Source organism: Ambystoma mexicanum, chromosome 11 (assembly GCF_040938575.1).
Source record: "Ambystoma mexicanum isolate Mex_15411 chromosome 11, UKY_AmexF1_1, whole genome shotgun sequence".
NCBI classification, from domain to species: domain Eukaryota; kingdom Metazoa; phylum Chordata; class Amphibia; order Caudata; family Ambystomatidae; genus Ambystoma; species Ambystoma mexicanum.
In genome coordinates, this window is record NC_090934.1 from 706,602,866 (window position 1) to 706,617,515 (window position 14,650).

At 46.4% G+C, this 14,650-nt stretch overlaps 1 protein-coding gene across 1 annotated transcript in view; it reads left to right on the forward strand.

The window, feature by feature from the left end:
- Positions 1 to 13,923, forward strand: part of TCP11L1 (t-complex 11 like 1) — a 666,815-nt gene extending 652,892 nt beyond the window's left edge. The window contains exon 10 of the mRNA XM_069623576.1: positions 13,571 to 13,923. Coding sequence (XP_069479677.1) covers positions 13,571 to 13,782 — 212 coding nt within the window. The 3' untranslated portion in view covers positions 13,783 to 13,923. The remainder of the gene's footprint in view (positions 1 to 13,570) is intronic.
- The last annotated feature ends 727 nt before the right edge of the window (positions 13,924 to 14,650 follow it).

Sequence of the window (14,650 nt, forward strand, 5' to 3'; positions counted from 1 at the left end):
CAATTGCGAACGCGGCTGCAGCTAGGGATTGCTCGCACGCGAAATGACCTTGCATTACTGCGTCTAGGGTGCCGCTATAGTAAGCGAGTGGTTTGTGCCCTAAAGATGTTTTCTGTGTCAGTACTGCTGTCATCAATGTTCCTTTGCAGTGTGAAAATAAGAAGAATTCGCGCCCATAATCTGGGTTTGCTAGTACTGGAGCGCTTGATATCAGCTCTTTTAGTGAGTTAAATGCTGTGTTCATCACCTCTGTCCATTCTATGTGTTTGTGTTCCTGTTGTGCTTCTTTCAGTGCCTGTAGCAAGGGCCTTGTGTACGCTGCATAGTCCAATATCCATGCTCGGCAATAGTTACACATACCCAGAAATTTCTGCATCTCTTTTACTGTTTTGGGCTCCCCAATTGTTCTAATCGCCTGTGCCCTGTCTGGTATAATTCGCTTGCCATCCTTTGATATCAACTGACCCAAGTATAGGACCTCCGTCAGACAGTATTGTAACTTCCCCTTGTCCACCTTGTACCCCTTATTTGCCAATAGTGTCAATAGTATTATCGAGTCCTGTCTGCATTCTTCCTCAGCCTGTGCACAAACCAATAAATCATCAACGTACTGAATCACTGTGCTTTCTACAGACAAATTCCCCAGATCTTCATGTAGTACCCTGTTAAATATGCTTGGGCTTTCGCAATATCCTTGTGGTAGTCTGCAGTGTTCGAACCTCCTTCCTCCCAATGTAAATGCTGTCAAGTACCTGCTCTCTTCTGCCAAGGGAATCGAAAAAAATGCATTTTTTAAGTCAATTACTGTGAAGTGTGATGCTATTTTTGGAATGTTGCACAGTATTGTCGCCGGGTTCGGGACTAAAGGGAACTCCTTCATTACCACATCGTTCAATGGGCGTAAATCTTGTATCATCCTCCATGAACCCCCCTTCGCTTTTTTGATTGGGTAAATGCATGTGTTGCATGGGGAGTTTGAGGGCACTATTATACCCTGTGCTAGCAGTGCTTCTATTGTCTCTCTGATCCCTTCTTCTGCTTCTCGCGACAGTGGATATTGTTTCACCCGGGGCAGTATTGCTCCTTGTTTTACTTTTATCACCACAGGCTGAACTTCATGTAGCAACCCTACATCGTGGGGGCCATTAGTCCATAAGTTAGCGGGTACTGAACTCATGTCTTCATCAAAAAATGTATGCGGTGCTCCTACTACCGCCATTAGTTCAACTTTAGTTTGTCTGGCTGTAACTACGATGTCGCAGGGCATTGCCAGTTCCATCACTACTTCACCATCTCCCTCAGTGTCAGAAAATAGCTCCTCGTCCGAGAGCTCCCTCAGGGGGATATTTGCATTTGTACACAATACTGTCCGCCACTCACACCCTTCCATGTCAATACCAATCACGCATATTCTGTTTGCTGATACATGTATTGCATGCAAATCCAATGATAGTACTTCCCCAAGAGCAGTGTCAGGGCTTGCTATGGGACGAAAAAGGAATTCTGCTGGTATTCTCCACTCCACCCTTTTTAGTTCTGGTACTATGAGAGCCAATGTTCTCATGCCTTCAACAAACATCTCCTCATTTCTTGGTACCCCTCTGATCTCTTTTATTGTTGTGTGGCCGTGTATTACTGCTAATATACGGAGGGGGCATATGCCTGGCGTTGAACATACGATGCCGCTCCCTGTGAATGATATGGTCATGTTTAGTTTGCTCAAGAGATCTCTCCCCAGTAAGTTGATGGGAGAGTTTTCATAGTACAGTAAGGGTGCTTTCACTGTTTTACCCCCCACTGTCACATCCAATACCTCTGTGTAAGGAACTTCAATTACAGCCCCAGAGAACCCCTGCGTCTCTAACGTTCTATTAGATAACGGGAACCGGCCCTCTCTAATGCATGATTTCTCCGCTCCCGAATCCACCATGAATATGAATTGCTTGTCTCCTATCTGCGCTCCTATCAATGGTTCCTCTGATGCATTGTGGGTCGTAGACAGTACTGGACACGCAAGTGCTCTCTGTGGGCTGTCCTATGCGGGGTGTCTCATTGCCCCCCCTTGATCGAAAATATTCCCCGAAACTACTGACACTCCACTGTAAGGTGCGGGGGCTGGTGCCCCATTAGCTCCTGTGGCGAAAGTATTACCAGGCGTGTAGTGCACATTGTCATTATTCTGTGGGCTGGTTTGTGTTCGGTATTGATGTCCGTGTAGTTGTGCGTTACTCCTTTGTACTACATTGTCTGGTTGCTGGTATTGTCCCATGGGGAGGCCGTAGGGGCTTCCTGGATGGGGGTGTCCGTACTGTTCTATCTCTTGGAAACCGTTGTTTTGTCTGCTCCTACATTCCCTTGAGTAATGCCCCCATCTCCCACAATTCCAACAGCTCCCCTGTGGACCTCTGGGACCCTGCCACCCATTTCCTCCCATTCCTCCATACCCTTGTCCTCCTCTTCGCCCCCTGTACCCACCTCTTCCTCCTCTTGGGGCCCACTCTTGCCACGTTGGACCTCCGTTCTGCTCCTGCTCTGTCCACTGTCGTTGCCCTTGTCCTGCCCAATTCGCTGCTATTCTTCCTTGTATTGCTATTTGCCCCTCCTCTCCTTCCTCTCCCTCCCGTATGAGTGGGAGTCCCGCTACCGCTGCTGCGACCTTCACCAATTTTGATTGCACCAACTTCGCCTCGTCCGCCAACCTTTTCTGTGCTATTTCCCTCTCTCTTTCTTTGATCCTTTTACAATGGTGTACTATTATGCTTTGGATCTCCGGCCAGCCTTTTGCCTCAACACCTGCTATTTTATCTAGTGCCTTTTGCACTTCCTTTGGGAGCCCTCTTTTAATGATGAAGTAAAATAGAGACGTGGATTGGTGCCAGGGCGTACCCGTTTCCGCTCTCCACATCTCCTGCACCCGGAGAATGTAATCCATAGCGTCCTCCCCATCATTCATGGTACATTGCATTACTGACTGCAGATCAGGGGTATCTGGGAAAGTTTCCCGCAGTGCATCCCACACCCTTGCTCGCACGGTGTTAAAAGAAGCCCCATCATGGCGATCACACTCCAAAGTTACAGCTGGAAAACCCGCTTTAGCCCACACTCTGTCTGCCTGATCCCCTACTGAGGACACTAGTAGGCTTTTCACATCGCCTACTGCCAGCGGTATACCCGCGGTATGTTTTTCAAATGCATATATCCACTTGCTTGCCCCTCCTGACAGCTGTGGTAGTAATTTCATTAAGTTAGCCTTGTCCATCTGAGCCCACGGTATATAGTTCGGCCTCCCACCTCCCCTGTGGAGTAATGGTAGTTGTAATTTCCCTTTTGCCGTTGCAGCTTCCTTTTCCTTGGTCACTGCTGACTCTAATGACGCCATCTTCCCCACCCTATTTCTTAGTCGTCCTATCCATTCATCCTCTATAGTCCCCAGTGAACATGCCCCATCTAGCTCCTCGCCTTCTCCTCCTACTGCCATGCTCAATCTATCACTCTCATCCCCCCCTCCTCTGACATCACATAACAAATCCTCTCTGATCCCTCTCTCTCTCGAGACATCACCAATGCTTCCTTCTGCTGTCCCTACTTCTATTATCCTGGTCGGTTCTTCCTCAATTCTGAACAGTATTTCCCCCTTTTTCCATCCTTCCTCAATTTGTCTACTTTCGCTCGACGCTCTAGACGTGCGTCCAGATTGTGTGGGGGCGCACGCTGTGCGTTCACATATGTCTTTTATTCTTGAGAGCTCATCTCGTGCCACTGTAAGCCTCGACTCTAAGTCACTCGTTAACTTCTCTATGTCCACTCTCTGTGTGCCTCCCTGGGTGTGCTCTCTAGTGTTTTCGTATGGTGGGGGTGCAGTTGGTCTTTGTGGCGTGCTGGTTGAAGGGGGAGGCACATAAATCGGGTCGCTATATCCTGTTGCAGGGGCTGGTTTAGGTAATATTGGGTACAACATAACCACTTCCGCAGGCTGTTCTGTACTTAACTGTTCCTTTTCCTCTCGCGGGATCATTAGTGGATTGTCTGTGGTGGAGGGTAAATCAATATTTGGTGCTGGGGCTTTGGGTGGGGGTACTTCCTCAAACAATCTCCAGAGATCTAATATCTCCTTCCTAGTCTGCCATTTTTTCCCCTTATACTTGAGGCGAATACAGGTACATACCATATCGAGAACACTTTTGTCAAAAGACCCTCCTTCTGGCCAAATCTGGGGCAACCCCTCCCCTTTCAATTCTGTTAACCATTGATCATGATATTTATTTATGCGTTCAGCATATCCCGGCAAGCTCTTACAAATGTGTGACAAGGGAGTTTCAGCCCCCATCCTCTAAATCGTCAGCGCTACCGCGTTCGCCTTCGTAACTTTTAAATAGGTGTAAATATGCGTACGTATACCTTTATGGCACAGACAAGAGCGGACCTCTCAAAATTGTCACCCACTGTAATTCAGTGCACAAATCTCTTCTCACTCACCATATCTCATCTCTTTCTCATTCTCAGGCACACTTATGTGATTTCACTGGCAATCGATCTAGTACTGGTTATGTCCACACTCTTTGGCACCACCTCACGGCCACCTGTTCGTCTCTAACACTTGTACGGTGCGCGCACCCTTCACAATGCTTTCCACTCACACTCTTTGTCTTTCTCCTCCCTTTCCTCCCTAGCCAGCTGTCCCTGTTTCCCTACTAAGGTTACTGTGTTCACGTCTGTACGTGCCACTACTGAGTCCCCACTTTTTAAGATGTTCTAACTACTTCATACCCTTCTCATTTTCACCCCCTACCCCGTGGAAATGGAAAAAAAAAGAAATAGAGAGAGAGAGAGCACAATCACTAAAAAATATTCCCGGTGTCTCCTTTTGCTAGACACCAATAACTTATTTCTCACTTCTTCATATATTCCCAGTACTAATTTAGATAGTACTATGCGGCGCCGCCTTCCACCCCCTCTCGGAGCTAGGTTTCCGTCACTTCTACCACGTCACTTATTTCTTACTCCTAATGGCCATATGCAAAAGAAAGAATAAAGAAAATTTCAAGACCCGTCTGTAGTAGACCCCCGATATTCTTCTCCTCTACCTGTCCCCGTTCTGTTATTCCCAATTCCCTTTCTTTTCCCCTTGACGATCACTCGCACTCGGTACTCACGTGCCCGTCTTGAACCGATACTCTCCGAAACTGGGTCCGTCCAGGCGGCGTCACCGGTAACTCAACGGTCAGCCCCTGGCTCCGGCGAGCGGCACTCAAAGGGGATTTTTTTCCAATCGGGATCCCGTACCCTTTCTCATTGAGTGCGCACTTCTTATTGTGCCGGTCGCCGTTGGCGGGCGGCCTCCCGGAGACGGCTCACCGTGCGTATCCCTTCTCGACCGGAGATTCTCGTGCCACAAGGGGGTCGTTTAAGAAGGAGTTAGGAAAAATAGTTTGGAGATATCACGCTATCGGGGTCACCACTGAAAGGAAGCGCCCCCAATTCAGCACGATCCTCCCCGCAATGAGAGACAATAAGGGACTCTCCCGTAGTGGGAATAAGACCAAGACAGAGTGCGGGTGAGCGTAAGTGGGAGTTTATCCAAGGATAAGGCATGCAAAGAACTCTGCAACCTACGAGAGCGCTCTGTCTGACAATAGCAAAGACAGGCGTATTTCTAATACAGAAAACGTCATCAACACCTAAACACTATAGGGGGCACAAGTTAATTGGGATTGGGTATCGTCGACTAACTATAGGTGTTGCTGCAGCATGGTTGGTCTTGGCAAGACGACGTCACTGGTCAGCCTCGTGGGTTGGGTTGGGCCTGGCAGGCCGGCTTGAGGTCATCCGTGCGGTGTTGGTGCGCTGGGGCAGCCTGTGACAATGATGAATACCTTTCCTGTCTTAGTTGCCCTAGGCCATGCACACTGCAGTTATTCAGAAAATGACATTTATGTTCACTAATAAATTGTTCCGTAGCTTATCTTATAAAATAAACGCAACACATGAGGAATGCACCTCGTGAGAGGTCTGGTGGTTGTTGGTTGGGGTGAGATTTACCTGAGTCTTATTGACCGGTATTTTAGGTCGCGGGACGGGGTTCTGGGACCTGGGCCGAGTGATACATGTCTGTCTGCTGCGTTAGAAGTTATTATATAGATGGGTCTCTGTGTCTTGTCCCAATGATGGGGGTCGTCCTTACACGGGGTCAGGATTCTTGGGGGGGTTCGTGGGGATTTATGAGAGGGTGCTGGTAGATCAGTGGGTTCATCCGTGGGTTTATTACCGTGCTGTAAATAACACAGGTGGCGGGCTGTGGCCTTGGTTGCGGCGCCGGGGCCTCTGACTCTCTGAAGTAACGCCAGCTTGGTTGGGGGAGGTGAGGGAGCGCAGCACAAGTCTTAGCTTTTTTATCTGGCAGGCTTGGTGGGGTGGGAGAGGGAACGACCTTGCATATACTCACAAAGGTATTTTCCTCGTGCGTTGCTGATCAGTGAATGCAGAAGTTTTTATACTGTTCTGCCTCATTTTAACGTTATTCAGACACACATATACATATATATATATTTCATTTTCGTTACACATTTCTTTAATACAGTCGGTTCCAGTACCTTTTCATTACCTAACATTATGTTCACTACATTGTGTGCGTATTGTATGTACATTAGACGTTATACGAGGGATATCTAGGTTATGGCCTACAGAGATTGATGCTCGCCGCTTTGGGTGATTCAGAAAACATATATGAGTTCAAGTTTCTACATACTATTGAAAAACACTTTTACAGATAGAGGTTACACGTTTGGTCAACATCTTTCTCCGTGGTTATAGCAGCATTAGTCCAGACCTGGAGGGATATCATATAACGTTACATTTTTATGGTTCGTTCACATTTTAAACAGAGGTAGTTCATTAACACCAATACTTGAACTATTTTCTACCTTCTTCAGATAGTGATGCTTCAGCTTTTTTCCCCGTTGCCCCGGCCTTGCGGTCTGGGTCATACGGGGTGCAATATCACATTGTTACTAATATAATGTTGCCGTGTTGGCATCTCGGGTTTAGCTCATCTCCGACTTTCTCATGGGAACGCGCTCGCAGCGGATCTGCCAGGGCTGCTGAGGCGGCAGAGATGCATGAAAGGCCCTCCAAAGGTGGGGGCCTCGTTACAGTGTGCTGAACTCACACCATGTTTGCTGTGCACGATGGCGTCTAGGCCTAACTTAAGTTTCGGTAAATGCAAAGACAGGGTGCGTGTGGGCAATGTCGTCGGCGGGTGAACCCCCCTCCACCTGGGCCCGGGTGGCATGAGGGTGCTCCCACCGAGCCATGGTCCTCACCTGGGGAGGGAGCTGTAGGTGAGGAGGGCCTCGTGGCCATTCCTCCCCTACACCTTTATAGGCTGGGTTCTCATTTTGAAACTTCCTGTGTGCAACACGTGATGTACTGGTGAATATGGGCTTTCTGGAATCAAAATGGTCTGTACTGCATGGCTATTGTGCTGGGGATGGTCAATGCCTCATTGATATTTCTTTCGCTGTTTGAATTTCTGTAGCGGGTCAGGGTAAGTTTGACTAGAATGCATTGCCATGCTGTGGTGCTGGGACGGGTCAGTGTTTCTGTTAAGTATCACAGTGGCTATGTCTCTTGTAGCCTGAAGCTTGGTATAACTGAGGCAGTTCCAGGTTACTATGACTCCTGTGATGAAGGCTGCTGAGAAGGGTTAGTGTTTCTGTGCCTGACCTTGAAGCCAGTGCTGCAGAGATTATGTGGGGGCAGCTAACCCCTACTTCCCTGAGCACTGATGTGTAGGTATGATTTTGGGGCTCCTGTAACTGTCCACTGCCCTTAGCCGATGGCGAAGTGAAGGTGACCAGCAAGTCCACCCCATCCCATCCCCGGGCTGCTTATCAATTAGCTTGGGGAAGGACGCAGTACCCTTGTGTACCTCCCCTTTTAGACCCTCAGAACCAGGCAGGGCTTTATCACAAACCCTTCCAGCCCTTGGCCATCTTGGGTTGGGCAATCCTGGTTAATAGTTTTGGGTCTCTTAGTCCACTTCCTCCCCCTACATCTCCATCTCCAACTTCTCGCTTCCTCTGATGTCCTCCTTCTCCCTCCCTCTCATCTCTTCTCAACCTCCTGTTTCAGCTGTTCTTACTCATGCTCTGAGTCTTTCTCTTGAAAAATCTCTTTCCTCCTCCTCGCTGATATTTCTCTCTCCCTCCCCTATCTATTTCTCTCTCTGTCTTTCTTTTCCTCTCCCTCCTCCTCTCTTTCAGGGGATAGGGAGCCCTTCTCACCCGTTGAAGCTTATGAAACCCATATCTCTGCAGTCTCTCCAGGCTGCTGGACCCTTGGGCTACTCTGAGCTCTCCTATACCCATCTCTAGCAAATCTACGTAAGGCATGTGGGGGAACACAGAGAGGAGCAGACAGCATAGTGGGCACTGAGTAGAAAGTGGATGAGAACAGTTCCCGAGGGACGTTTTGAGAAGAGATTCCAAAGAGAGCACGTTCCCGGTTGGGACCCTAATAATTACTGGGCATACTAGGCGGTCAAGGTGCGATATCTGGGAGCCAGTCAAGTGAAATCACGCTGGGTTAGGTATCATAGAGCAAAACACTGCCGAGCACTAATTGCATTGGAGACCCAAAGGCAAAATCACAGTGGGACACCAGGGAGCAAAACCTCAAGGGCAAATTTACAGTTCAACACACTGGAGCAAAACTACATGGAAGCAAAATGGGAAACCTGAGAGCAGCCGAGTAGAAAGTCCAGTGGTTATGTGATTTCTTCATTGGATAAGGAACATTGTACATGGATGCTAAATGCAAATGACTCCCAAATGAAAACATGCATTTGGGAGTAATATGCATTTAGAGTCTGCATACAATATTCTTTATATATGTTTATTGGAAATGAGAGCAGATAATTTCTGTTGGTATGCATGCAGCACAAACCCCAGATTTCTTTCATTTTTGAAGATCGCACACAGGAGATTGTTTTTATCTGCTCTACGATTTTATTTTGCATGTAAAGGCCAATTTCAGCGCTCTTCTGTTTTTTGTTTCTGTGCCTGCCTCAGGCCGCTCATCATTAATCAGGGGCAACATCTCCAGGCTATATAGCTCAAAACAAGGGTATCCTGACCACTCTCTGGAGGTGTAACTGCACACCGCATTTGTGTTGGACAATTTCTCCACCTTTACACATAAATCTAGTGTACCTCGGACTCTGTTGCAATAAAAGGATGTTCGACCAGGCTTCTCAGATTGAGTTCTCCCATCAATTTTCATAAACGAAAGGCGAAACCCACAAGCTTACTGCATCAAATCTCGGGTAAACCAATCTAGGTAGAGGAGTTTTATATGTTGGGTCCTCATTCTTAGTCTCGTCCAGTACCTCGTCAGCCAGGCCCAGCCCCGTCTTCAGTTTAGAATCATTCCACTGATCAAATTCCAGAGAGGAATACTGAAGCCGTATTATATACCGCTGTTGTCAGTTGTCAAGACTTGTGGTCCGCGTAGATTAGGTATATCTCCGTCCCCAAGCACCGAAAAGAGAGATAGAAACAACTCGCTTTTCAGTTATTGGGGCCACAAGTGGCAGGAACAAAAACACTGGGTCCCCAGGAGCCTGCAAAGGAAGGAAGGTTGGTTAAACAAGTGCATAACTGGAATACCAGCACTAAACAATGGCTGTAAAGGATAACCAAAGGACACCTACCAGTTGGGGAGCAGGAGGAGGGCCGGAGGGAGGAAAAGAACAGGATCCCTGTTAAGGGTCCCCCCCCCCCAGGAAGGTGTATGATGTTCCCTCAGTGAGTAAGGTGGCAGCAGCAGAGCCTGCACAGGTGTGTCAGGGCGGCAGCAGAGACTCACTGGGTTGCTCCTGTGTAAAAGGCAAAGGCTTGGCACAAACCTTCACACAGATGTCAAGTCTGGCGTGATTACAGAGAAGGCAGATCCAAAGGAAGTCCAGGAAACGTGATCCGAGGTCTGCAGAATCCAGATAGACAAAACGTGATGCGCCGTACCAGGGAGAGAGCCAGTAACAGTCCAAAACGCGGGAGCCAAGGTCAAAGCAGTTCAAAGCAGCAGTTCAGACGAGCATCGTAACAAAAGCCAAGGCAAGAGGCAGTCCAGAAACAGAAGGCAGAGGTCGGATCCAGAAGGTAAAACAAAGCAGAGAAGACGAAATGCCAAACGCTGGAAATGCACAGCTGAGCAGTGTCGCGTAGCGTGTTCGGCGTTTTTTTATACCATTGCCATGGCACCTGAGTCACGTGAGCGGAGTTGTCATGTCGCGTGACAGACAAGTGGCCGACGCGCTATGCGGGCTGATAGCCTTGTTGGGGGGGTGCTAAGTTGCCATGGTAACTGCCATTGCGACCAACCCTGCACCGTGTACTGTATTCCACACGGCGCACTGAGCATTATCAGCGGGACTCATTGGCGATGTGCTGACAGTGTGTGGCTCCGCTGCTGCGGTATGTGTGCATGGACCCTGTGAGTAGATGTGCCTTGGGGTGTCTGGTGCAAGGCAGAAGGTGGCAAAGCAGGTGAATGCATGACATCAGGTAATTCTGAAGTTATGTAAGGGCTTCACTGTCTCTAGTCCACCTTTAATGTTTGTAGAAGTTTACTAATATTGGTTCCCCCTTTAGTGGTATCATTTACACACTTCAGTGTTTTTAGATGTCAGGACAATCTGAGTGACTATCATTCAATGCAACTGCAATCCGTGTCCTGTACTAGATTGATCTGCTGTAATATAAGGGCAAGAAAAACCTTCAAGATGCACAGGTACCCAGCGTCATTATTATGTTATCTTTCAACAGTAAAGAAAACAACTCCAGATCTACAAGGCAACACACAATGCCAAATATGTTTCAAGAGGGGAGGCTAAGCGTAAGGCTGGGTATTTCCCGGATGTCACCATGGTTTGGGTTGTCCCGAGATAATGCTATCCTATGCTCAAGTGATTTGTTAATCAAACAGGATCCCCCAGATTGACCAAGGGATTAAAAATATTAGTGCAGGGCGTGGATGTCTCCTTGAAGGGCAACTGTCTAACCCACTGTGCTTGTCTTATATTAAGGAGCCCCTTAAATGGAATTGGCGAAAAATAGGAATGAAAGAAGTATCCCAAAGGGACATAAAATACTCCTTTATCCCCTTTCTCAGTCATGGGCCCCTTTGCTAACACAAGTCTGGTTATCTCGGGGTTCCTGAAAGAAATTGCTTTACAGTCATTCTCAATATGTTTCTTAGTTTAGCCTCACCAAATATGTTCTTCTGGCCTTCAAATGGCTACAGTTTTGCAGTATCTTTACTTTGATCGACTTTATCCAAGGGGATCCTAGTCATAACTGTGACCAATGCAGCGGCCTGTGGTAGGAGCAGGAAAGAAATCAATGGAATGATTTTATTTTGAAAGTGACTAAGCTCTTTACCACTACCTACATTCTCAAATAATGGGGTGCATGTCTACTTTGTCCTTACTGATCTCCGGTAGTGTAATACCAGCAGATACCTTAAGAGAGCTAGCTGTTTCAGATGAGGGATCTGGATTTAGAGAAAGTAGCTTTAGTTGCCAGGAAAGTGTCTTTACGTTGATGTATGTATTGTGTAAGAACACTTGGCTCTACTCCCGTCTTTTGGCGACCATCTTGCATGTTGGACTAGACAGGAGCATCTTTTGCAGCTTTTGCTATTGTTCCAACCAGTGGTGTGATTTAACCTTTACCTATGGGTCTCTCTTTTTTCCTGACAACAAATCTATTAGAACCAAACTTCCAGCGAGGTCCGTTATACTAGACGGTTTAGTGATTTGATTTAAGATGGCTGTGTACTCATGGCTAGCTCAGATATGCCGTGAAGCTGGGCTCTTTTATTTAGCAGAACATTACCACCCCCTAGGCTTTGCCAGGTTTGCCTTTATTAATTGCTTTGTTGCCTTCTTTAATTGAAGGGGTAGTTTTGGACAAGACTTGCACAACCAGCTCCTTTATATTTCTGCCTATGCACAATATCATGTGCTAAGGCGCTTCGATTTAGGACCTCTTTAATCAGTATATGACCCTTGAGGTTATCATGAATTCATTTTGTTGGGATGACTATCAGTTAGTGGCTCATGTGAGCCCCTCTTAACTATGCCAGGTCCTGAGAGCAATTAAGTAATGGTCACTGGGTCAACAGTGCATCCCACATATGAAAATTCTGCTAGATTGTTCAGTTTACCCTTGGACATTTTTTCTTCTAGGGAGCTAGTCTTTTTCAGTGGGACTCATCTTGCTTTTCGCCCCTCACCCTTTAATTAAGTCCCCCTTTTCTTACTTGGAGTGCTGAGATGCTAAGAGGAGTGCAAAATCAAAATCCTAGTATTTAGGGTATCTAATAATATGGATAAAGACAAAGGTAAAGAAACCCATGTTTTTTAAAGTTAAGAAATAACATTAATTCAATCAATTATGTACCTTAAATAAGACTCATGCTAATTAGAATCGCCCTGAAATGCAAATGTCTGAAAATATCTCACTGCATGCCCTGCTGATTGACCTGCCCTTTGGCAATGCATAAATGTGCAATTCACAGACGGAAGCTGCCATCTTATGACGTATAACTTATGGTGGGGTGGAGTGCCAGAGGGGGACTGGTCCACCATCAGGCCAGCAGGTGGACTCCTTCAGACCATTAAATATATTTTCAGTTCCAACCTTTGGTGTTCTAGGCCGGAATGCAGCAATTTGGCCACTTCACCCGAATGCTAAGGCTGTGGTTGCGACCATCATTAACCAGGTATATTCCCCCCACCCTTACAGTTTGTGCAGTTTTCCCCAGTGTGCATTGTCTGAATTCATATTATGTTGGTGAATACCATGCTAAACACTGAGCTCTAGATGTGTCACAGGACATCACAGGCATGCCAATATCATTTCCTGCTGCGTCATACAATGACTCTTGCAAACGCAGCGCCGATCGTTGCATGATCAAACTGATATCATGCATTGTCAAAGAAAGAAATAAGAAGGCTCTGAACCATGGGGGTTTGATTGTAGGCTTGGTGTGTGGAGGTAGAATTGAGGAAGGAGGAAGCTGGAGCAGAGGTGGCCCTAGTCAGAGTAGAGCTGCTGGTTCACCCACAGGGATAGTGGCCCTCAGATCAGAGGAGGGCTAATGCTAAGAGCAGTTTTTGAAATCCTTCAGTCTAATGCAAAATCACCCAAATGTTTTCAAATACCATTGTGTGCAGCAGCCACTGCTTCATCCGTGGGACACCAGCTCCTGGATTATGAAGTACAGGCTAACGTTAATGTGTCAAGCTGTCAATACACCAAAGGCACCATGTTTGAACATCAAAATGTTTTTACATAACACAAGCTAGATGATTGGCTGAAGAAGATCCAAAAGTAGGCATAATAATTTTGTAGCATGCAGCTCGTTATACGGCAAATTATTATTTTAAATGGTAATCATACCATATAGGGATGTGCTACAGTAGTTTTAGATATCAATTTGAAAATTGGTATGCTTGGAGAGTTTAGTTCACCATTTGATGCTTCTGCTTTTTGCCTTTGTTTTGCAGAGTCCCGAATTCGGACGTATTTTAAGAGTCGCCTTTCGTCAAGCCAACAGAAATCTGTCCCAGCTCTTCCAGGCGGCTTGGGACCCATTCAGAAAGAACTGGAGGAACTAGCCATCCGATATGTTCGTTTTGTCATCTACAACAAGATCGTATTCAGTCCTCACTATGACGTGATTCTCAGCAAGATACTGATTAAAGAAGGCTCCATCTGAGCCTCACTGTCACTTGAAATACATTTCAGCAATGTCTATCCTACTTAGAGCAATCATTTTGGCTGCTGTACAAACTGGTTGTTTGCGCTTCTAAAGACAGCTCTGTGTCAACACATTTCTATTAATGGAACACCACAGATAAGAAGATCAAATATATAGATCTATGCTCCATTCCAGAAAAGCAAGAGATTGGCTGCCGAGAACTTTCTTTTGGTATTCCTACATATACCGGAGGAAGAGAATTTCACTGAATCTTGTACTCATTTTTAAGGGACACCAAGTGATGTAGCAATCCAACATTTAAGTTTTTATTTTAAAATGTTACCGTACACCTTATAAATGTTAGCCATTCTGCAAATTAGCTGGTACTTATGGTCAACAGTGGTCTAGAAAATTGCTGAGTTTGGACCTTTTTACTTTTATGAGATTTTTTTTTTCTTGGAGAAATTACTTACAGTAATGTTCTTTCTATGGATTTGTCTGCCACAGATTCCTCATCTGATAGATATTCCCTCTAGCTCTGCTGCTTCAGAAAATTCTCAACAAGGGGCGTAGTGGACCTCGACTCAACCTTCGATCCGTGTTGCTTGGCATCTGGTTGTCGGCTCTGGACGTGATGTCTGGTGTCTTATAAATACCTCATCACTACTCCCACACCTCTGTGTACCCCTTTTTTCCCGAGCACAACATGCTGCATAGGAAAACAGAGATAACAATTGAGGTAATGAGCCCTTAAAATGAAATAAATTTAGACCTCCGAATGAGGAACAGTTGCAACAAACACTACCAAGTAGTGTTAGCAAAAACGTATTTCTTTTTTTTTGTTTGTTTTTTTTAAAGACATTTTTGGCGGGAAAGATGGAAAACG